Consider the following 23983-nt stretch of genomic DNA (forward strand, 5'->3'; position numbering starts at 1 on the left):
ACCAATATCACGAATATCTTATCTTCCTTTACTTTATTGAAAAGACTTTAACTGTCAGACTATGGTGCTGAAATGTAAGTTGATCTACAGAAAATTAGACAACAACAATTCTGATAATCAGTCAATTGTTTATCAAGTGAAAGTGCTAAAAATTCTCTGGTTGGTGGTGCTTTTGCATTTCATTGTATTTTATAAGATAATCATAGGTTAAGGTATCTGTCTGTCTCTTTAGTATGTAGTTAACTAGCAGAAATATGAAGTAGCATAAAATGTAAACACTGGAGTGAAGTAATGTAATGTAATGTATGAGTAATTACAGTGGGAAATAATAAGCAATTGCATGAGGAATAGGCACCAGATACGGTACAAATTGAATTTAGTGAATTTTAATGGATCATCCATTTAAAAACCACTTGGAGAAAGTGTGTTCCAGAAAATTCGACCACATACCTGCTGTGCTCATTGATTTGTACGATAAAGGTACCGAAAGATCAGTCAGCTCCTCGCAAATATATTTGTTTCACAGAGAAATTAAAGCTTTTCATATTGTGCTTTATTTCTGCGTTTGGAGAATCTCTCCTCCACACGACTCATCTCTGTCAGACAGAGTAGATATAAAGACACGGATCACATCTCGAGCTCAATAAAATACATGAATAAAAAAATTATTTAAAAATATAATTTTATAGCTTTACGTCCCGTTAAGTTAGGTTTGTTCCAGTGGAAGTTATGGACGGTAAATAGGCTGTTTCCATTAGTCAAACACAGAGACAGACAGACCAGAGGCAGGAGGACAACTCTGCTCGGTTATTTACTAATAAACAACATCTCTGGCTATAATTTATCATATAACATCCATCAACCTGAATATCACCACACTTGATATCTGAACTGACCACAGAAAGCTAACTCGTTAATTATTACTCTTCCTTAGCTCGTATTACAATTCTGTTTTTAGCTATAAAAACAATATATTTCTTGTATTATTAATTCTATCGTGGTCTACTTACCTTATTATTGCTTACATTATAATCTGTTAATTTCGCTGATTTACTCTACAGGTTACGTAACAGTTACACAGCCATAACTTCTTCGCGAAAGCAAAATATAATTTGTTTTTATTATTTGGCAGAAACAATGGCGACGACAGGACAAGTGTAAAGTTAACCAGATTAAAATATGGATATTCCGTCTACACCTTCCAAAATAAAACTAACACTGAACGAGGATCAGGATTTTGTGCAAAATTGCCTTCGGTGGAGGAAGTATCTATTTTTATTAATTAAGTAAAGTACCAATACTCTGTTTCAAACAAAAGGCCCATGTTGAAGATATTTGGTGAGTAAAACTGTATAAATATAATCGGGAAAAAATACTAAATGATTGTGCAAGTACTCAGTGCAATTTTTTTTATTATTACTCTTGCATTAATGTGTAAGCAACATGTAAGCAACTAATGATTATTTTCATTACGATTGAATTTGTTGATCATTTTCTCGTTTAATCGTTTGATTGTTTGGTTTCAGGAAACAGAGTAATGCCGGTAACAATTACCCAGAGTCCAAAGGAAAGCCTTCACAATGTTTGTTTTGACCAACCAGTACTCAAACTTCAGAAATACTCAGTTTATTGTAATTTAAGACAAGAAGAGGCAGCAGAATATTCTCTTTTGAGGGGCTTCACCCACTTCATGGGTAAAATTATAGTGAGCTTGCTGTGTTTACATTACAGTTTTGGTGTCTCCCTAAATAATATGGATTACTAGATAATATGTACATCCATTTTATTTTGGCAATAAAAATATATAATCTAAGTAAATTGCTTTTCAAAGGAAATAGAAACCACGTTTGTGTGCATCACCGACTTCATTTCCCACAAATCCACGCGGCACGTATTGGGAGCCTACGTCACGTACGCTCTCAGCTTCCGGTTGAAGTGTAAATGGATACATGACACAGTTGTTTGGGAGGAAAGCTATCTTCTGGAAAACCGTTAACGTCCACAAAACTACCGACGTGGTTTTGACATCGTAACGGCTGACAGCCCCGTATAGAGTCGGCCGCGATGGAGGCGGTGCCCCGGATGCCGATGATCTGGCTGGATCTGAAGGAGGCAGGGGAGTTCCAGTTCAGCCCGTCCGTCAGGCAGGTGAGCTGGGTGGGGAATGGAGCAACAGGGCTGAGGTCGAAAGTCAACCACACAGGGATTATGGACGACTGGATAACCCAATCAAGACGCTAACGTTAGCCACCGTTCAAACTAGCCGTTAGCTGGCACTTTTTGTCCGGGATTGGAGAATTTTCCAGAACGTGTAGCCAAGGTCTGTCTGTGGCAAATCCCCCTGACCACCGCCTTTTGTTTGCTAATGTTAGCTTCTTGCTAGCTAAATAATATGATAGAAGCTCAAGTCGAAGTTAATAATTAGCTCTCGACCAAGTGGCTAACTCTCTAGAAATTAACCAAACAACTCGCGACAATGAAGGCAAAAGTGCGCACTGTTAAAATTTCGAGCCTGGCTCCTCGGGGCCCAGTCAGACTGCCGACATGAAAATAATAAACAGTGATCTCATTGTCACATGCACCTGAACGCAACAGCTTCTTCACAGATTTAAGATCCCTGCCAAAGGAAAGAAAACGAATCAGTTAACTAGTCAACTAGAAAAACCAGCAGCTCGACTAGTACCACGTTTTAATTACATTTATTTATTTGTTAGTTACATTTACTGTAAATGTAATGTACTGGACAAAGAAGACACAAATTACACCTGTTACAGTATTTTTTTTCCCTGACCCAGATCTGTAAAAGCTGTTGTTAAACAGGTTTTAGGAGATACAGAATCAAAACAAACTCAAACATATAAAATGTAAAAAAGTGAACATGAACAATAACACCAGATGTTACCTGTACAAACAAGGAAGTTATTAAAGTAAAAGACAAGAGGAAATGTTTTAGATGTTGTGATTCTTTGTTGAGTGTTTTCAGTTCAAATCTGTCCTTGGACAGATGTGTGTGTTTGATCTGTGTAAAGAAAAAGTATAAGCTCTAATATGTACTAGTTTCATTTCCATAAAATGTCAGAAGAAGGTGCCTGTCATAATTTCCCAGGGCCCAAGCTGACGTCTTCAGATGTCTTGTTTTGTCAACAGTAATTTTTTTTTTTTTACAACAGTCATAGTCATAGTATAAAAACTTTGTGCCATGTTGTAATGGTAATGTAATGTAACATGATGAATAGCCACAGCCATGTATGGACTAAATGACATTAAAAGCGTCTGTCACAGTCAGACTGTTGAATTTCAAAGCACAGAAACATTACTCTTTTCACACATTCTGATTTCTGCTATTTCCAAGCTCACACCTGATATTTACATGAAAGAAAATTCCGATAATTCATGTGTTTTACTCAGTCTCATCTTTATTTGGTGACCAATTTTCCAGCTCCTTCCTGAGGCACATATGTTGTGATTGCGATTGCTTGGTGGGTTCTTGCTTGTGGATTGTGTATTTTGGCTTCGGACTGTTTTGTGTATTCTGACATCTGATCACGTATCTTGGACTATCTGCTGACACTCGGTTGAACGCTGCCTGGTTTGAGACGCTGATTTTGGAACACGGACTGAACTACAGTGCTAGTTGGAGAATAGCACATATTTGGCTTGTGGAAGTCAAAGCGAGACAATGCCTGTGTTACTGCTGTGTCATTGTGCATCTTTCTGGTGGCCTTTTGACCTTCCTGCTTCCATGAGTCCATTATAAAACAGAAAGAGAAGCAGTAGTAAAAGAATCAGTGTGTCTGCAGTGCAGGTTGCCTCCTGGCCTTACATTAAGTAGGTTGTGGCTTATTACTGTGGCTCATGAGGACAGGGAATGTCTTGGAAAAGCATGATGGGAGCACTCCAGAGCCTGCAAGGGAATCTAAAATCTTGGCTTTTGCTCAGGACCAAATATTTACATAATGATTAATTAGCTGCAGTTTAAAGACATTTTAAAGGAACATTAGTTTTGAAAATGCACCATGTTTACCTACTTGTCCTTTCTGTCTCTTCTTCTCTAGTTCATCTTGAAGAACTATGGAGAGAATCCGGACAACTACAACGAACAGCTGAAGAAACTGGAGACACTGCGACAGGTAGGCCCTGGCCGAAACATCGTCCAACTGAACAGAAATATTTTGTGTCAGATCTCTGTGGCTCTGAGCTGTCTATCATTACATGGGGTTCCTTTAAAGCTGCTTGTGAATATAGTGAAACTTATTCCACTGTCGACCATTACCCTTAATACAACAGTAACTCCTGTGTATAACTGCTAGTCCACACATAAAAAAGGATGTAGACACAAACTGCTACTCATGAAACAAGGATCTTAAACTCTTTTTTCTGTAGCTGCAGAGGCAAAGAGCAGCTGATTACACACAGAAGAAACACAGAGTTTGTGTCTGTTTCACAGAGCGCAGTGAATGTGACGAGGGATTTCGAGGGATGCAGCACGTTGAGGAAGTACTTCGGCCAGCTGCATTACCTCCAGAGCCGAATACCCATGGGAGCAAGCCAGGAGGCTGCTGTACCCATCTCATGGTACTGACACACACACAGTACTGAGCTTTCATACATACCCATCCTCCTGCGGTCTGAACTATTGTATGCCTGCACTCCAGAGGTCTAGAGCTTATTATAGAGTTACAGCTGATGTAACAGTTTGCTCTGGATAAAAATATGAGTTCACTGCCCCAAATCTTAATGTGCAGAGGTGGACAAAATAATAGGAACATTTTACAAAACCATGTCACTCAGTAAAATATCTAATGATCACTCTCTGTTAAGACTGTGTCAGTTTGGTTTTTAATTTCTGTTTTGTAGCAGCAAATTCATATTTTACGGTCTTCATGTTGGTTCCCAACCTCTTGTACAGAGTGTGACCCGACTGATACAGTAGAGATATATATATGTATTTTTTTAATCATCCATTTTAATCAGATACTCTGTAATATGCCCTTTTGATTTTTGTTTTTGTGCAGGACTGAAATTTTCTCTGGAAAAACAGTCACCCACGATGACATCAGCTATGAGCAAGCCTGCATCCTCTACAATCTTGGTGAGTTAAGTCACGTTGAGCACTTTGTCTTTTTTTTAAACTGGACAACTCTCACTAAAGCAGCTAAACTAATTTACCACAGATTTCACATTTCCAGTTCAAGTTATCTCATTTTTAAATGAAACTAAAAAAAAAAAAATTACATGCTTACATCATAACTTAAAGTAACGATTAAAGTGGCCAGTAACCCCTTGAATGTACATATATGTGCATGTCAGTATTGTTTTAAGATCAACCTGAAAACTTGCTGCATGTGATCGACCTCACTGAACCAATCTCTGGATTCTCTGTAGGGGCCCTGCACTCCATGTTGGGAGCCATGGATAACAGGGTGTCTGAGGAGGTAAGACACACATACACACACAAAACAAACATGAACGTGTATGTCCACACAGTCCCACTGACTCTCTGTTTTGTGTCCAGGGGATGAAGGTGTCATGTACCCACTTCCAGTGCTCCGCTGGGGCTTTCTCCTACCTGAGAGACAATTTCAGTCATAACTTCAGTGTGGATATGAGCCACCAGATCCTTAACCTCAACATCAACCTTATGCTGGTATGTTGCACATATGTAAATACACACACACACACACACTCAGAGAAAAATGTCTCATCAGTCTGTGTCTGCTTTTTAGGGTCAGGCTCAGGAGTGTCTTCTGGAGAAGTCCATGTTGGACAACAGGAAGAGTTTCCTGGTTGCCCGCATCAGTGCTCAGGTCAGTGTCTTACCATTAAATGTCCAATACATTTAATAACATATCAATCAATATTTAAAATATTAGGGGATAATAACTGTGGCTGTGGTGTTACAGGTGGTGGATTACTACAAAGAGGCCTGCAGGGCCCTGGAGAACTCGGAGACGGCCTCCATGCTGGGAAAAATCCAGAAGGACTGGAAGAAACTGGTTCAGATGAAGATCTACTACTTTGCTGCTATTGCACATGTAAGTCTAATTGGAGAGAGGGAGATTGGTTGTGTATGTGTGGTAATTCAGTGCATGTATGAATGTGTTGCATTTGATTACTTTTATCTCAGTCTTGGTTTTCTCTCCACAGCTTCATATGGGAAAACAGGCTGAGGAGCAGCAGAAGTACGGAGAGCGGGTAGGTCCACAATTCACATGCAGATTTTTTACATCAGATGTCAGGGAGCTGTGGATCTGGATAGGTGTGGATGCAGTTAGTAACACAAATGCCCATGCACAGGGGTTTCCTGAATTTACTGTTGTAGTTATATGAAACTGCTTTTCCTTCAGCTAAATGTCTCAAATATAAATAAATTTTCTCCTTTTCTGCCTCAGTCCAGTTTTCCCCTCTCATGTATTTCTTTCTCTTCCCACTCAAATTTGGATTTTCTGTTTCCAACAGTTGGCGTACCTGCAGAGCTCCTTGGATAAACTGAGTGAAGCCATCAAACTGGCCAAGGTAGAATAGCACTTACTTCCCAGCAACACACGATACGATCATTTTGTAGGCCACTGTAATCTGTCCTGGTGTGTGTGCTCCACTTGTTTTATAAACTAAATTCTCCTTTTTCTTGTCCAACCAGGGTCAACCTGACAGCGTGCAAGAGGCACTGAGATTCACCATGGATGTTATCGGGGGAAAGTGAGCAATAAGTCTTGTGTCACAGTTGTTGGTATTTTCATGGAGTTTCACAGATGACTTATGGTGCTCAAACCCTATTGAAATGTATGTGAAAGTGTTTTTTTTTAACGTTCACCTCCAGGTTTAATTCAGCTAAAAAGGACAATGACTTCATCTATCATGAGACGGTTCCTTCTCTGGAGACTCTGGCCTCAGTCAAAGGTAACAGGAAGCTTCTGTTTGTTCACTTTACTGCATTCACACATGACTTTGATCGCTGTGTTCATGCAAAGTTGCATTTGCATGTAGAAGCCGTTTGTGTGTCCTCTGCTGTGTTTAACTGTGGGTTCACTAATTATTTTCTTGAATAATAGGACATTGATTTCGACTATAAAATGCCTGAATGCTGAAAAATGCAAATCATAAATTCCTAAAGCCCAAGCTGACATTTTCAAATGATTTGTTGTGTCCAAACAACAATTCAGATCTCAAAGGTATTCAGCTTAATATGATAAAAGACTAAGGAAACCAGGTAACATTCACATTTAAGACACTGGAGGCTGTTAATTTAGATTTTTTTCTTTTTTTCTGAAAAATAAAATAAATAATTGATTATGAAAATTGTTGTAGAATATTAGTCAGTCGACTTATCGCTTCAGCCCTCAGCATGAATTGATTGCTTCTGATTACTGGGTGACCTCGCAACCAAAATACTATGTGGCACAAACTGGCTGCATGCTATGCCACAAACAAACCACAAAAGCTCTTTCTTTTTGCATGTTATTGACTGTGATCTCTCCTTGTCTGTTGATCTGTGTAATTATATTCACAAACTCAAGCTTATGTGTTACTGTGCCAGTAAAACCACCAACTCTGTGCCCTTCTAGGTGCACCACTGGTTAAAGCTCTACCAGTCAACCCCACTGACCCCAGTGTTACTGGACCAGACCTGTTTGCCAAGTTGGTGCCAATGGCTGCCCATGAAGCCTCCTCTCTGTACAGGTAGGCACCTTCAGTGGATGCTAAGTTCACATTAAACAGGTTTGTGTGTTCCGTCGGCCTTTCATGCATAAAGATAGCTTATTAATGTCTGTGGTTATTATGTTTCTGTTTTACCAGTGAGGAGAAGGCCAAGTTGCTGAGGGACATCATGGCCAAGATAGAAAGCAAGAATGAAACACTAGAGTGAGTACATGAGTGTTTGCAGCTTTAAAAAAGCTGAGCTAAAATTCATGGCACTTTTCTGTTACTTTACAATAAATTGTATATTTAAAATTGTGAGGAATCTGACATTTTTAAATGAGTTTACTGATAATTATGATATGTAAAAAGTTCTAGTGAATGTGAGACAGTAATTTATTGGGATCTCGGTAAGGTCAAACTCAGACGAACTTAAATATTATTATAATAAATAAATTATTAAATATTATATTAAATATTTAATACAGTTTACAGTACAGTACTGATAGGAATACATTTTTATTTTACTGGACCCTGCACCCAGTTTGAGATGACTGGTTTCATCTCCTCCTGCAGGCAGTTCATGGACTCTCTGGGCTTGGAGCCGGAGTCGGTGGACAACCTGGACATGTACAGTCACATCCCTCCGGTCTTGATGGAGAAATGTGCTGCACTCAGTGTCCGACCCGACACCGTCAAGAGTCTCATCCAGTCCATGCAGGGTAAGCTGTGCATGCCTCAGTTCCTGCCACAAGCTGTTGTATAAACTCATTCAGAGTATTAGTTTTATATATTTTTTATTATTTGTGTTTTCTATGTGGCACATTGCTGTTTGCTTCTGTGTAAATAATCATATTCTTACCTGTGCAGTGCTCTCAGGCGTCTTCACTGATGTGGAGTCTTCACTGAAGGAGATCAGAGACGTCCTAGAGGCGGATGAGGCCGGCGAGCGAGCCCTCCAGGAAATTGGCGGCCCCGCTGCAGGGGAGGTGCACCCATCAGCACAGGGCCAAGCTCTGGCTGAGATCCGCAGGGACCTGGAGAAGTACATGGAGGCCCACGAGAAGGCCAGTTTCACCAACACGGAGCTCCACCGGGCCATGAACCTACACATCAGCAACCTGCGTCTGCTGGGGGGCCCGCTAGAAAGTCTGAGAGAGGCCCTGCCCCGGCCCCAGCTCAGTGAAGGTGAGGGTGTGTTTGATGAGTGAATGAAAGATTTTAAGGCTTGATAAAACTCTGAAAATGAGTTTCCTGCTCCATAAAACTCTGGCAAGTTTCCATTGGTGTAAAGTACAATGACATACTGAAAATTTGTACAATATTGTCTGTAGCTCATCACATGAATGTTTTGAATATTTTGGTGACTTTAAAAACAGGCTTCCACAAATACAGAAGTGTGTTATAAAGCATTAAAAAATAACAACAAAGCAGAGCAATAGGGATGAGTGAGAGGATTTATCAGTCATGCTGAATTTGATCTCATCGTGTTATACATTTTTAATGTAACTCTGTGTGTGTGTTTATATGTACTCAGAGGAAGTAGCAGGGCTGCAGTGCATGAAGCGGATCCTGGGGAAAGTGCACGAAATGAGGGAGCAGAGATGCTCTTTGGAGAAACAGCTCCGCGACCTAATCCAGCAGGACGACATCACCGCCACCCTCGTCACCACAGAAAGGGCTGACATGAAGGTATGTAAGTCCACACAGAACGGAGGGGGGTTGTAACTTGAGTAGTCGTTTTTAAGCAATATATACGAGATATCCAACGAACCTGTGTCCTTCCAGCGTATATTTGAAGACCAGCTGAAGAAGTACGAACAGGTGAAGGTGTATATTGACCAGAACTTGGCAGCTCAGGAGAACATCCTGAAGGCCCTGACAGAGGCTAATGTCCAGTACGCCTCGGTTCGCAAGAGCCTGAGCCAGACTGAGCAGCAGTGGAACAGCACTGTCCAGGGACTCGTGGGCTCGTACGAAGCCTACGAGGACCTGATGAAGAAGTCACAGGAGGGTAAGGAGTTCTACGATGACCTTGAGGCCAAAGCGTCCCGTCTTCTGGAGAGAGCGAAGGCTCTGTGTCAAACGAGGGTGGAGGAGAGGAAGCCCATCCTGGAAAAGTAAGGGGGCATTGACCCAATAAAATTTCAATAATGGGAGTGGGACTCTTGTTTTGAAATCTGAAATACAGCAAACCTTTTCATGCTGTTCTCTCCTTCTCTTTATTGTTTGTCTCTTCCTCAGAGAGACCCAGAAAAAGCCCCCGGCACGACCTACAGCAGCTAAGCCCACCCTGAAGCCAAAGGCTCCAGATACCGACTCTGCCTGCTCCAGCATGGAGGACCCAGAGTTGGCCCAGCTCAGTGCAGCCATCTTGGCCTTGGGGGGTGACCTACCTGAGGAGCTGCGCAGCCTTCCCCCTGACATTCCTTCCCTCCCCACCACTCGTCTGCCCCGTCCTGAAGCTTTCCTCCCCCCTGGTGCTAACCTGGGTGGCAGCAGCTCTCTGCCTTGGTCTGGTGCTCCAGCTGCTGGTCTTCCTCGCTTCCCGGCCAACCTGCCACCTCCAGAACTTTTAGCACGGATTGCTCAGTTTCCTACATCAGGGGCTCTGGGAACACAGGGAGCCCTACCACATGGGCCCCCTCCTCAGATCACTCCACAAATGCCAGGCCAGGCAACAGGTTATCGGCCACCCCCTCCTCAAGCTCCCCAACCTGGCCCTGTTGCCCCTACACCAGTTCGGCCCACGACCACCACTGTGGACAGCATTCAGGCCCCTATTCCCAGCTACGCCCCTACACCACACCAGCCTGGCCCACCTGCAGCGTCTGCTGGCTACACTGTACCCCCACAGATGGGGGCCTATCCACAGTTTGTGCCCCAACCAGGGATGCCCATTCAACGCCCAGGCCAAACTGCTGTACCCCAACCACAGCAGCAGAAGCATCCACAGCAGTACCCCCAGACCATTGGGCAGCCACTGCCTCAGGGGTACCAGCCTGGACCAAGGGCTATTCCTGGTCCTCCGTCTTCTCTCCAGACCCAGCAAGCCTACCCACATGGATATATGCCCCCGCAGCATGGTCTTCCTCCCCAGTACCAGCAGGCATTCCCAGGTCAGCTGCAGCCACGTCAACAAAACGGCTTTCAGCCTCACCCTCAGATTCCCCAGGGCTATCAGACTCCACAGGGCTTTGTACCCCAGCAGCACCCTCAGATGATGCCAGGCTCCATGCCAAGGCTGCCTCAGGCCCAGATTCCACCTCAAACTGCACACCCACAAATACCCCCAACTTCTCAGCCAGCAGCCCCTGTATCTCAGCCCTACCCGCCCCATCCCAACCAACAGATGCCCCCTGGACTCCCTCACCAACACATGCTGCCACAACAGCAACAAATCTCAATGCCCCCCAGTGCCCAGCAGATTCCACCCCACCCACAGATGCAGATACCAGGTGGACCCAGACCACAGATGCCCCCCACAAGTCAGCCAATGCCACCAGTCTCACAGAACTACATGCCCCCCACTAGCCAGCCCATTCACCCTACCCTGCACCCACAGGGGCCTCCTTCCTCACAACCTCATATGGTCCCTGGTCCTCAGGTCCACCTGCCAAGGGGCCCTTTGCCCCAAATGCCCCCCAGTGCACTACCCCAACAGCATCACCCCCACCCTGGACAGCCTCCTATACCAAACATGCCCCAGCAGCCCATGGGAATGCCCAGCCAACCCCAGGCTCAGCCCCCTCATTCTGGGGGAGTGTGCTACCCAGGAGGGGCTCCAATGATGCCTCAGCAGCCCCTGGCACCACAGCCTGCAGCTCCCCAACAACCTCAGGCCCCTCTTACCATGACCCATCCACAGCCTTCTAGTATGTACCCTTCTGCTCCAGGACCTAATGTACCTTCAAGTGCCCCACAGCAACCCACTGCCATGGGCCCACATGGCCTTCATGTTCCCCCTGCTCAGCACATGATCCAGCCCTCACCTGGAGGACCTTCAGCAGCACAACCACCCAACACTGTCCCCCCATCCGCTTCCCCTTCTCCCTCACCAGCTCCCTCTCCAGGTCCTGCCTCGCTGGGTCTGAACGCCCAGCAGAGACCCACACCAGCCCCCACCCCTGGAGGCACTGCCCCACCCACTCTTCCTTCTCCCTCTGCTGTCTCTCCCTCCACGTCGCTGTTTCAACGCCAGAACTCAAGCACAGATGACCTCCTCTCCTCGAGCCCAGAGAGTCAACCTGGAGGCACCAAGGCTCCCACCAATGTCCTCCAGCCCACTAAAGCTGATCCACAGGATGGGGAGCGTCGGAAGAAGAGCTCCCAGGGAGTTCTCCTGATCCAGGGTGACCCATACCAAGCTCCAGAGCGTGTCGCCCGGCTTCATAGTGAACTGGAACGTTATAGAGCCCAAGTAGATTCCCTGGAGCACCCCTCGGAGACTGAGGGTGGTCTATCAGTGCTCGACGCCCGCTGGAAGGAGCTTCAGGACCAGCAGGAGAAAGACGCCCGCCAGCTCTCCATCGCCATCGCACGCTGCTACACCATGAAGAACCGTCACCAGGATGTCATGCCCTATGACATCAACCGTGTGGTGCTGCAATCAGGCAAAGATGACTACATCAACGCCAGCTACATGGAAGACTTGTCTCCATACTGCCCACGCCTTATTGCCACTCAGGCTCCACTCACCGGCACAGCAGCAGACTTCTGGCTGATGGTGTATGAACAGAAGGTGTCACTGATCGTCATGCTGGTTTCAGAGCAGGAGCTGGAAAAGGTAGTGAGTTTAATTTAGTTTGCACACTGATTTAACACTGAAGTTATAACAACATGTGGTATGAACCTACATCTACATTTAAAACTGATTTATGTTAATTATGTCTTTTCATACATATTTCTTGGATACACATCATCTCTAATCTTATTGATGAAAAAAATATTATACAGAAAAAAATTAAATTAAATTTACTGAAAATGGTTTGGTGTTCATGAGGATTTGCACACTGATAACCAGTTAGTTTTTATCAAGTTGTGTTTCCTATAGATATATTTACCTGTTCTCTTGTTACCATCTGTGTTTCTAACATTGTCTTCTCTTTTTCTCCTAGGGAAAAGTTCTGCGCTACTTCCCAACAGAGCGCGGCCAACAGCTCTCTCAGGGACCAATCACACTCAGCCTAACCACGCAGAAGACTACACCGACACACGTGGAGCGCATGATCAGCCTGCAGTACCGCGACCAAAGCCTTAAGCGCACTGTCGTCCATCTGCAGTTCACCTCCTGGCCGGAGCTGTGAGTCATTTTTCTTTTTACTCAAAATATAAACTCATTCCTGTAAAAGTAACAAATGATTGTGATCACGTGGAGAGTTTGAAGAAGTTTAAGTGTCTTTCACACTGAAGACTCATCAGTTCTTTATATTTCTCATCAGGGGTCTTCCTGACAGCAAGAGCAACCTGCTGCGATTCATCCAGGAGGTTCATGGACACTACTTCCACCAGAGGCCCTTACACACACCTGTTGTGGTGCACTGCAGGTGAGTGTGTTTGCAGAGGTTAACACCAGTCTGCAGCCCAATGATGTATAACTCAGAAGTAGCAGTGCAGTTTATTCTGCAAGCTTCTTTATGAGCAACTGCTGAATTCTGGGATTTATGAGTAAATTTGTGTCCTGTCTCTGTGAGGGATCGGTGCTGGTGCTTTCACAAGAACCATTTAAGAGCACAATTGACAGGCAGATTGCAAATGGTGTGAGTGTGAAGTTTTCAGATAAATGTTTCCTGGAAAAAGCAGATAAATATAAGAATCCCACAGGGCTCAGGCATGTATGTTTTTTTCTTCATTTCTGTTAAAATGAAAGAGAAAAAAAATCATCATCTCATGTTGAAAATACGGTCAAATGGGCCCCTAAGCTCTGGTGGTAAATCTCAAAAGTAGGGTGCAGGGACCCAGAGGGGTCTTTGAAAAGATTATGAGCAGCTGCTAGCAAAATAGTTAAAAGTCTGGTTTTACTGTGAGTCACTAGAAATTATTCCAGTCAGAAAATGTACAATCATGAGTGATGAGGCTGCTGCTGATCCTTCAGTATGAGTCCCTCAGCCAACTGGTCTCAACCAGGAAATGTTTCATTTTCCCCAAAAAACTCATGAACCTCTCACAGAAGTAACTAGTGGTGGTTTTGAAGATTTAAACTTAAACACTGTTTTACAAAGAGAAATTTCTTTCTTATACAGTCTCACAGACGATTTCATCCAGAAAAAAATGTAAACACAAAAATAATGAAGACAGCATACCGAAAATCTTACCCTCTCGCAGAAAGGAAGTTTCCAGTTTTCTGAACATTTTCACTTTCCACAAGCTTTTTTAATAATCAGACCAAATCAGGCTGGTTTTATTGTTGCAGGACATGAAGATGTAGTTTTCCAGTTTTCCTAATTATCATTTGATCACTGCAGACGCAAAATTTCAGTGCAGCAGCATTTTTTGTTAGGTTTTCTTCCTTTATGAGAAAAGTGTGGTTAATCAGCCTGTGCCTTTTCTGCCTCAGCTCAGGCGTCGGCCGCACCGGCGCCTTCTGTCTGCTGTATGCGGCTCTGCAGGAGCTGGAGGCAGGAAACGGGATCCCAGATCTCCCACTGCTGGTGAAGAAGATGAGACAGCAGAGGAAGAACATGCTCCAGGAGAAGGTCAGTTTAAAACTACATTAGGCAGCTTTTCACATTATGACTCCAGGTGGCAGCAAATGATAATTGTTTGAATGTTGAGGGTTTCATAATCCAGACTTAATTGAGCGTGGTGCCAGTAGACAGAGTTTTGCACTTCCTGTCTACTTAAAAGTTTTTTTTCCCCAAGGTATCTTGGCCATACTAATTCCCACATGATAAGAATAGTAATTTTGGTGAAAAAGTGTTAATAAGGTGTCTGCAGCATCTGCAGCTCCAGGTTGTGATTTGTGCTGATAATACAGCTGCACACATAAATCCTGCTTAAACCCAGTCTCCCTGAAACCTGAGACATTCTTTTCTTCTGTGGTTGTCTTGTTGTACAAATAGCACACACACACATAAAATTTACATGACAGATAAAAAACAACATGAAACACATGCCGTGTTTACAGTGTAGTAGCTAAACAGGATGAATCGATTTTCAGATAATAGAAGCTTCATATTAACATCCTTCTCTCTGTCTTGTCTGCAGCTCCACCTGAAGTTCTGCTACGAGGCTGTGTTGAAGCACGCTGAGTACGTCCTACAGCGCCACGGCATCACTACTGCCACCTGCAGCAAGAACACCAACTCTGCAGCCACAAAGGTTTGTCACGTTTCTTGTCCAGAGCTCTGTCCTGGTGCTCTTGACAGTAAAACAGTTTGTGTTGTGGAGTTCGGGGATTAACCGCATGTCCAGATCAGATGCAACACGCTGGTCTGGACATGCACGTTGTCAGTCACCGTTGATTTCATTACTGAGTCTTAGTGATGATTTTGACATTTATTCTATGAATTGTTTTGCCCATGAATTGTGAAAACTCCTCAAGGGGACATGTTCAAGTCTCTCATTTTGTCCCACCAACAGTCCAGACTCCAAAGATCCATCACATTTACACTGATGTTAAAAAAAAAAGGAGGAAGTAGAATTATTGTTCCTCTAGTGTAGATTTTGAATCTTGCTCCTTGGTAGCACCAGCCTCGTCATTTTCATCTGAGCTTTAATGTTGTATTTGCTTTCATTTTGCTCACCTGATTGTTCCAAAGGAATTCTACGAGTTCTGGTCAGACGAGGTACTTCTGTGACTTCAGTAGTTAGAGGCTTTTTAATTTCCCAGAGTCTCTCCTCTTTTTTTCCCTCTAAACATTTCTCTCTTCTCTGAACCGTCTCTCTGCAGCCTTACTTGAGACAAGAGTCCCAGCAGGATATCGTCCTTGGTGGTGACATGCCCATCAGCTCCATCCAAGCCACCATCGCCAAGCTCAGTGTCCGGCCACCCAGCGCCACAGACCCAGCCATGGAGGCCTCGTTTGGCCTGGAGGAGCAGGTTGACACCATCTTACCTGGCCTCGACTCGCTAGGTGACATCCAGTCGTTCCAGGACCCCTGTGCCCCTGCAGATGCTCAGCCCCCCTCCTCCTTCAGCCCTCCTCTCTCCTCCCCTGCCCACTCTCCACCTCCACCCAATGGCCTGGATGCTGTCTCCCCCTGCCCCCCAGCAGCCAACCACCAGCCAGTCCCAGACGCTGTGCCCAGCGTCAGCCCACCTCCTGCTTCCTCTGCTCCGGCTCCCTCATCGCTGCAGCTTCTGGCCTCGCTGACGCCCGAGGCCTTCTCCATGGAGGGTGGAGGCCGGGGGAAGCAGCGGGTGACCAAGCAGAGCTTCCTGCAGCCGGCAGAGGGTCAGGGTCTCCACGGGACTCGAGGGGACGAAGGTGATGACCCGCTCAGTAGCCTGGACCCCCTCTGGAGCCTCAACAAGCGCTGAGATGAGTCCACAGATCGCTGCCTTTCTCTCACTCTACCACCAGGCATCACAGGAGGCCTGTAGCTCTAATCCTGCTTTTAAGAAAAACTCACTGAATCCTGGGAGTGTTGGAGACATGTTAGCTGTGTTGATTACCAAGATGTGCCTGGTGGCAAACGGTAGGGGTTCAGTTTTGAAGTTGGGTCTATTTCCACTACTTTAGGGGTGTGATACCCGAAACACAAACACACTTGCTTCTCCTTCCATCCCTGGTGGCTTCTGGGACCAGATCACTATGCACTCGTCTGTATCCGTTCATTCCTTCTGTCGTTCTTTGCTGCTTTTCTTTATATGTCTGTGATGGATGGAACCTGTTCTGCACTTCCAGCACCAGATCTGGGCCCAAATAAAAAATCCCCAGCATGCACTCCATTATCATAGCCTCGTCAAGGCATCACCGGGATGTGACGGTGTTTGACTGCTCCTTTCTGCGTTGGTCTGTGATCGTTTTAAATGACTGGAATAACGGATGCATGGAGCTGAAGGCAAACCAGAGCTATTTTTAAGACACAACACCCCGTCAATTCAATCAGTGCGTGTAGCTCAGCCATCATGGTAACACAGAGAAGCATACAAATCAGCACGTCTTAACAAGTTGATTATTTTTCTTCGTCTGTAACACTGTAAATATCTTAAATAAAGTTAGATTATTCCAAAAAGAAAAATGTCACTAATCTTTCATTATTGTAAAAATATAAAATAAATCCAGTAGACAGACAACTGTGTGGTATCAAAGCCTCTTTATTTGAAAACTAGTACCATTTTCATTACCTGACAAAGTATTGCTGGATACAGTCTGTTGCAAGGCCTAGTCCATATGTGATGAACCAAAACATTCACAAGAAGCAAAGATTCAGTTGAAATTGCCACACAAACCCTCCCTCCCTCCTTTAAGGAATAGTTGGACATTTTGGAAAAAGCCTTAATTTGCTTTCTGGTGCAGAGTTAGCTGGATGAGGAGACTGACAGCACTCATCTCTCTGTTAAATATGAGGTTATATACTGGTGGTGACAAAAAGGCCAACTACTGGACAATATTTATTTGATGCATTTTGTTTTCCATTTTCAGCCTCAGTAGTAGTGATGTGCCGGTCACGAATGAAACAAAGAGCTGGCTCCTGATTGGGAGCTGTGTTTTTCTTTTTTTTTTCTTTTTCTCTCCCCTCTCTGTCATACTTTCTTTTCTTCAAGCCACACGTGATTGGTCAATATGTGTTTATGGCCTGTGTGGGGGGATGGGTGGTAATTACACTCGCAGCAGCAGTAGATAGTGATCGCTGATCGAGGCTTTGTTGAAATTTCGACACCTGATTCAAACAACGGATTCATTACCTGAGGCTTCAATGACACAGTTCTCGAGTAGGACATCTAGTGGTTTATAAAATGAAGTGCAATCAAGATGTGTCATTTATTGGTTCATATCAAATATATATATATATTAAATACATAGCCTATATTATTTGACATGTCTGATTGTTGTAGGAAACAGCGGTATACCTGATATTTTGTGTTATTAATCATAAGCTATCCTAAAACAAATCTAAATAGTCCATAGCTTAAAAGATGTTGAATACTGGGTGTTCTGTCCCCAGATGGCAAATGTGATCTCATTCCAAATTCTCATTCCTAAATCATGAGCTAAATAACATGCAGCTCTGACGGGAATCGAACCCATGCTACATTGTTGCAAGACAACTAAACCAATGACAGGGTTTCGATACCGAATGAAGCAGTAAAGTGGTTCATATGTCATAAATCACATGATTTTTCCTAACCAAAACACACGTCTGACTCCGAGCCTGGCTATCATGGAGTTACATAAATACTTTTCTGTTTGACTGCACCAAATGATAATGTGGTTTCAAGTGGATTATTATTATTATTATTATTATTAATAATAATAATAATAATAGAAAATGGCTGATTGTAACCCTACATAATCTTCACTTATATTTTGTGTTGTCAAACACAAAATGACATTTTGAGGTCAAAAAAATTTTTGACTTTTTTTGGCCGATTTTGACGCCTTACTATACTATGACGTTTTTTATGACATTTTGAGGTCAAAAACTTTTTTGACTTTTTTTGGCCAATTTTGACTCCTTACTATACTATGACGTTTTTTATGACATTTTGAGGTCAAAATTTTTTTTGATATATTTTGGCCGATTTTGACGCCTTACTATACTATGACGGTTTTTATGACATTTTGAGGTCAAAAAAAAATGTTGACTTTTTTTGGCCGATTTTGACACCTTACTATACTATGACGTTTTTTATGACATTTTGAGGTCAAAAAAAATTGTGACTTTTTTTGGCCGATTTTGACGCCTTACTATACTATGATGTTTTTTATGACTTTTTGAGGTCCAAAAAATTTTTTGACTTTTTTTGCCCGAAAAAAACGGCATACTATACTATGACATTTTTTATGACATTTTGAGGTCAAAATTTTTTTTGATATATTTTGGCCGATTTTGACGCCTTACTATACTATGACGTTTTTTATGACATTTTGAGGTCAAAAAAAATGTTGACTTTTTTTGGCCGATTTTGACGCCTTACTATACTATGACGTTTTTTATGACATTTTGAGGTCAAAAATTTTTTTGATATATTTTGGCCGATTTTGACGCCTTACTATACTATGACGTTTTTTATGACTTTTTGAGGTCCAAAAATTTTTTTGACTTTTTTTGCCCGAAAAAAACGGCATACTATACTATGACGTTTTTTATGAGTTTTTGAGGTCGAAAAAAATTTTGACTTTTTTTGTCCGATTTTGACGCCTTACTATACTATGACGTTTTTTATGACTTTTTGAGGTCGAAAAAAATTTTGACTTTTTTTGCCCGAAAAAAACGCCATACTATACTATGACATTTTTTATGACTTTTTGAGGTCGAAAAAAATTTTGACTTTTTTTGTCCGATTTTGACGCCTTACTATACTATGACGTTTTTTATGACTTTTTGAGGTCGAAAAAATTTTTGACTTTTTTTGCCCGAAAAAAACGCCATACTATACTATGATTTTTTTTATGAGTTTTTGAGGTCGAAAAAAATTTTGACTTTTTTTGTCCGATTTTGACGCCTTACTATACTATGACGTTTTTTATGACTTTTTGAGGTCGAAAAAAATTTTGACTTTTTTTGTCCGAAAAAAACGCCATACTATACTATGACGTTTTTTATGACTTTTTGAGGTCGAAAAAAAATTTGACTTTTTATGTCCGATTTTGACGCCTTACTATACTATGACGTTTTTTATGACTTTTTGAGGTCGAAAAAATTTTTGACTTTTTTTGCCCGAAAAAAACGCCATACTATACTATGACGTTTTTTATGACTTTTTGAGGTCGAAAAAATTTTTGACTTTTTTTGCCCGAAAAAAACGCCATACTATACTATGACGTTTTTTATGACTTTTTGAGGTCGAAAAAAAATTTTGACTTTTTTTGCCCGAAAAAAACGCCATACTATACTATGACGTTTTTTATGACTTTTTGAGGTCGAAAAAAATTTTGAGTTTTTTTGCCCGAAAAAAACGCCATACTATACTATGACGTTTTTTATGACTTTTTGAGGTCGAAATTTTTTTTGACTTTTTTTGTCCGATTTTGACGCCTTACTATACTATGACGTTTTTTATGACTTTTTGAAGTCGAAAAAAATTTTGACTTTTTTTGCCCGAATAAAACGCCATACTATACTATGACGTTTTTTATGACTTTTTGAGGTCGAAAAAATTTTTGACTTTTTTTGCCCGAATAAAACGCCATACTATACTATGACGTTTTTTATGACTTTTTGAGGTCGAAAAAAATTTTGACTTTTTTTGCCCGAAAAAAACGCCATACTATACTATGATGTTTTTTATGACTTTTTGAGGTCAAAAAAAATTTTGACTTTTTTTGCGCGAAAAAAACGCCATACTATACTATGACGTTTTTTATGACTTTTTGAGGTCGAAAAAAATTTTGACTTTTTTTGCCCGAAAAAAACGCCATACTATACTATGACGTTTTTTATGACTTTTTGAGGTCGAAAAAAATTTTGACTTTTTTTGCCCGAAAAAAATGCCATACTATACTATGACGTTTTTTATGACTTTTTGAGGTCGAAATTTTTTTTGACTTTTTTTGTCCGATTTTGACGCCTTACTATACTATGACGTTTTTTATGACTTTTTGAAGTCGAAAAAAATTTTGACTTTTTTTGCCCGAATAAAACGCCATACTATACTATGACGTTTTTTATGACTTTTTGAGGTCGAAAAAATTTTTGACTTTTTTTGCCCGAAAAAAACGCCATACTATACTATGACGTTTTTTATGACTTTTTGAGGTCAAAAAAATTTTTGACTTTTTTTGCCCGAAAAAAACGCCATACTATACTATGACGTTTTTTATTACTTTTTGAGGTCGAAATTTTTTTTGACTTTTTTTGTCTGATTTTGACGCCTTACTATACTATGACGTTTTTTATGACTTTTTGAGGTCGAAAAAATTTTTGACTTTTTTTGCCCGAATAAAACGCCATACTATACTATGACGTTTTTTATGACTTTTTGAGGTCGAAAAAAATTTTGACTTTTTTTGCCCGAAAAAAACGCCATACTATACTATGACGTTTTTTATGACTTTTTGAGGTCGAAAAAAATTTTGACTTTTTTTGCGCGAAAAAAACGCCATACTATACTATGACGTTTTTTATGACTTTTTGAGGTCGAAAAAAATTTTGACTTTTTTTGCCCGAAAAAAACGCCATACTATACTATGACGTTTTTTATGACTTTTTGAGGTCGAAAAAAATTTTGACTTTTTTTGCCCGAAAAAAATGCCATACTATACTATGACGTTTTTTATGACTTTTTGAGGTCGAAATTTTTTTTGACTTTTTTTGTCCGATTTTGACGCCTTACTATACTATGACGTTTTTTATGACTTTTTGAGGTCGAAAAAAATTTTGACTTTTTTTGCCCGAATAAAACGCCATACTATACTATGACGTTTTTTATGACTTTTTGAGGTCGAAAAAAATTTTGACTTTTTTTGCCCGAAAAAAACGCCATACTATACTATGACGTTTTTTATGAGTTTTTGAGGTCGAAAATTTTTTTGATTTTTTTTGTCCGATTTTGACGCCTTACTATACTATGACGTTTTTTATGAGTTTTTGAGGTCGAAAAATTTTTTGACTTTTTTTGCCCGAATAAAACGCCATACTATACTATGACGTTTTTTATTACTTTTTGAGGTCGAAAAAATTTTTGACTTTTTTTGCCCGAATAAAACGCCATACTATACTATGACGTTTTTTATGAGTTTTTGAGGTCGAAAATTTTTTTGATTTTTTTTGTCCGATTTTGACGCCTTACTATACTATGACGTTTTTTATGACTTTTTGAGGTCGAAAAAAATTTTGACTTTTTTTGTCCGATTTTGACGCCTTACTATACTATGACGTTTTTTATGACTTTTTGAGGTCGAAAAAAATTTTGACTTTTTGAGGTCGAAAAAAACGCCATACTATACTATGACGTTTTTTATGACTTTTTGAGGTCGAAAAAAATTTTGACTTTTTTTGTCCGAAAAAACGCCATACTATACTATGACGTTTTTTATTACTTTTTGAGGTCAAAAAAAATTTTGACTTTTTTTGCCCGAAAAAAACGGCATACTATACTATGACGTTTTTTATGACTTTTTGAGGTCGAAAAAAATTTTGACTTTTTTTGTCCGATTTTGACGCCTTACTATACTATGACGTTTTTTATGACTTTTTGAGGTCGAAAAAAATTTTGACTTTTTTTGTCTGAAAAAAACGCCATACTATACTATGACGTTTTTTATGACTTTTTGAGGTCGAAAAAAATTTTGACTTTTTTTGCCCGAAAAAAACGCCATACTATACTATGACGTTTTTTATGACTTTTTGAGGTCGAAAAAAATTTTGACTTTTTTTGCCCGAAAAAAACGCCATACTATACTATGACGTTTTTTATGACATTTTGAGCTCGAAAAAAATTTTGACTTTTTTTGCCCGAAAAAAACGCCATACTATACTATGACGTTTTTTATGACTTTTTGAGGTCGAAATTTTTTTTGACTTTTTTTGTCCGATTTTGATGCCTTACTATACTATGACGTTTTTTATTACTTTTTGAGGTCGAAAAAAATTTTGAGTTTTTTTGCCCGAATAAAACGCCATACTATACTATGACGTTTTTTATGACTTTTTGAGGTCGAAAAAAATTTTGACTTTTTTTGCCCGAAAAAAACGCCATACTATACTATGACGTTTTTTATGACTTTTTGAGGTCGAAAAAAATTTTGACTTTTTTTGCCCAAAAAAAACGCCATACTATACTATGACGTTTTTTATGACTTTTTGAGGTCGAAAGTTTTTTTGATTTTTTTTGTCCGATTTTGACGCCTTACTACACTATGACGTTTTTTATGACTTTTTGAGGTCGAAAAAAATTTTGACTTTTTTTGTCCGATTTTGACGCCTTACTATACTATGACGTTTTTTATGACTTTTTGAGGTCGAAAAAAATTTTGACTTTTTTTGCCCGAAAAAAACGCCATACTATACTATGACGTTTTTTATGACTTTTTGAGGTCGAAATTTTTTTTGACTTTTTTTGTCCGATTTTGACGCCTTACTATACTATGACGTTTTTTATGACTTTTTGAGGTCGAAAAAAATTTTGACTTTTTTTGCCCGAATAAAACGCCATACTATACTATGACGTTTTTTATGACTTTTTGAGGTCGAAAAAATTTTTGACTTTTTTTTGCCCGAAAAAAACGCCATACTATACTATGACGTTTTTTATGACTTTTTGAGGTCAAAAAAAATTTTGACTTTTTTTGCCCGAAAAAAACGCCATACTATACTATGACGTTTTTTATTACTTTTTGAGGTCGAAATTTTTTTTGACTTTTTTTGTCTGATTTTGACGCCTTACTATACTATGACGTTTTTTATGACTTTTTGAGGTCGAAAAAATTTTTGACTTTTTTTGCCCGAATAAAACGCCATACTATACTATGACGTTTTTTATGACTTTTTGAGGTCGAAAAAAATTTTGACTTTTTTTGTCCGATTTTGACGCCTTACTATACTATGACGTTTTTTATGACTTTTTGAGTTCGAAAAAAATTTTGACTTTTTGAGGTCGAAAAAAACGGCATACTATACTATGACGTTTTTTATGACTTTTTGAGGTCGAAAAAAATTTTGACTTTTTTTGTCCGAAAAAACGCCATACTATACTATGACGTTTTTTATTACTTTTTGAGGTCAAAAAAAATTTTGACTTTTTTTGCCCGAAAAAAACGCCATACTATACTATGACGTTTTTTATGACTTTTTGAGGTCGAAAAAAATTTTGACTTTTTTTGTCCGATTTTGACGCCTTACTATACTATGACGTTTTTTATGACTTTTTGAGGTCGAAAAAAATTTTGACTTTTTTTGTCCGAAAAAAACGCCATACTATACTATGACGTTTTTTATGACTTTTTGAGGTCGAAAAAAAATTTGACTTTTTTTGCCCGAAAAAAACGCCATACTATACTATGACGTTTTTTATGAGTTTTTGAGGTCAAAATTTTTTTTGACTTTTTTTGTCCGATTTTGACGCCTTACTATACTATGACGTTTTTTATGACTTTTTGAGGTCGAAAAAAATTTTGAGTTTTTTTGCCCGAATAAAACGCCATACTATACTATGACGTTTTTTATGACTTTTTGAGGTCGAAAAAAATTTTGACTTTTTTTGCCCGAAAAAAACGCCATACTATACTATGACGTT

The 23983-nt window shown here is 40.5% G+C and overlaps 1 protein-coding gene across 1 annotated transcript; it reads left to right on the forward strand.

Moving 5' to 3' along the window:
- Positions 1 to 1941: 1941 nt before the first annotated feature.
- On the forward strand, positions 1942 to 16896 carry ptpn23a (protein tyrosine phosphatase, non-receptor type 23, a). Its single transcript, XM_041044507.1, has 24 exons — positions 1942 to 2148; positions 4056 to 4130; positions 4448 to 4575; positions 5016 to 5092; positions 5386 to 5435; positions 5516 to 5647; positions 5727 to 5807; positions 5904 to 6035; positions 6148 to 6195; positions 6460 to 6516; positions 6641 to 6699; positions 6821 to 6900; positions 7566 to 7680; positions 7798 to 7863; positions 8215 to 8360; positions 8509 to 8826; positions 9176 to 9330; positions 9427 to 9758; positions 9883 to 12424; positions 12756 to 12940; positions 13080 to 13184; positions 14195 to 14333; positions 14845 to 14958; positions 15530 to 16896. The coding sequence occupies exons 1-24, from the start codon at positions 2065 to 2067 to the stop codon at positions 16118 to 16120; spliced, it is 5811 nt and encodes a 1936-aa protein (XP_040900441.1). The 5' UTR covers positions 1942 to 2064; the 3' UTR covers positions 16121 to 16896.
- Positions 16897 to 23983: the final 7087 nt, after the last annotated feature.

The sequence above is a fragment of the Toxotes jaculatrix genome, chromosome 8 (genome assembly GCF_017976425.1).
Source record: "Toxotes jaculatrix isolate fToxJac2 chromosome 8, fToxJac2.pri, whole genome shotgun sequence".
Lineage (NCBI taxonomy): Eukaryota > Metazoa > Chordata > Actinopteri > Toxotidae > Toxotes > Toxotes jaculatrix.

Excerpts from the sequence above, each read along its gene's own strand:
- ptpn23a (XM_041044507.1), top strand. The coding sequence starts at position 2,065 with ATGGAGGCGGTGCCCCGGATGCCGATGATCTGGCTGGATCTGAAGGAG. Across the intron at positions 7,681-7,797 it reads GAAGCCTCCTCTCTGTACAG|TGAGGAGAAGGCCAAGTTGC; the intron begins GTAGGCACCTTC and ends CTGTTTTACCAG. Across the intron at positions 8,361-8,508 it reads TCTCATCCAGTCCATGCAGG|TGCTCTCAGGCGTCTTCACT; the intron begins GTAAGCTGTGCA and ends TTACCTGTGCAG.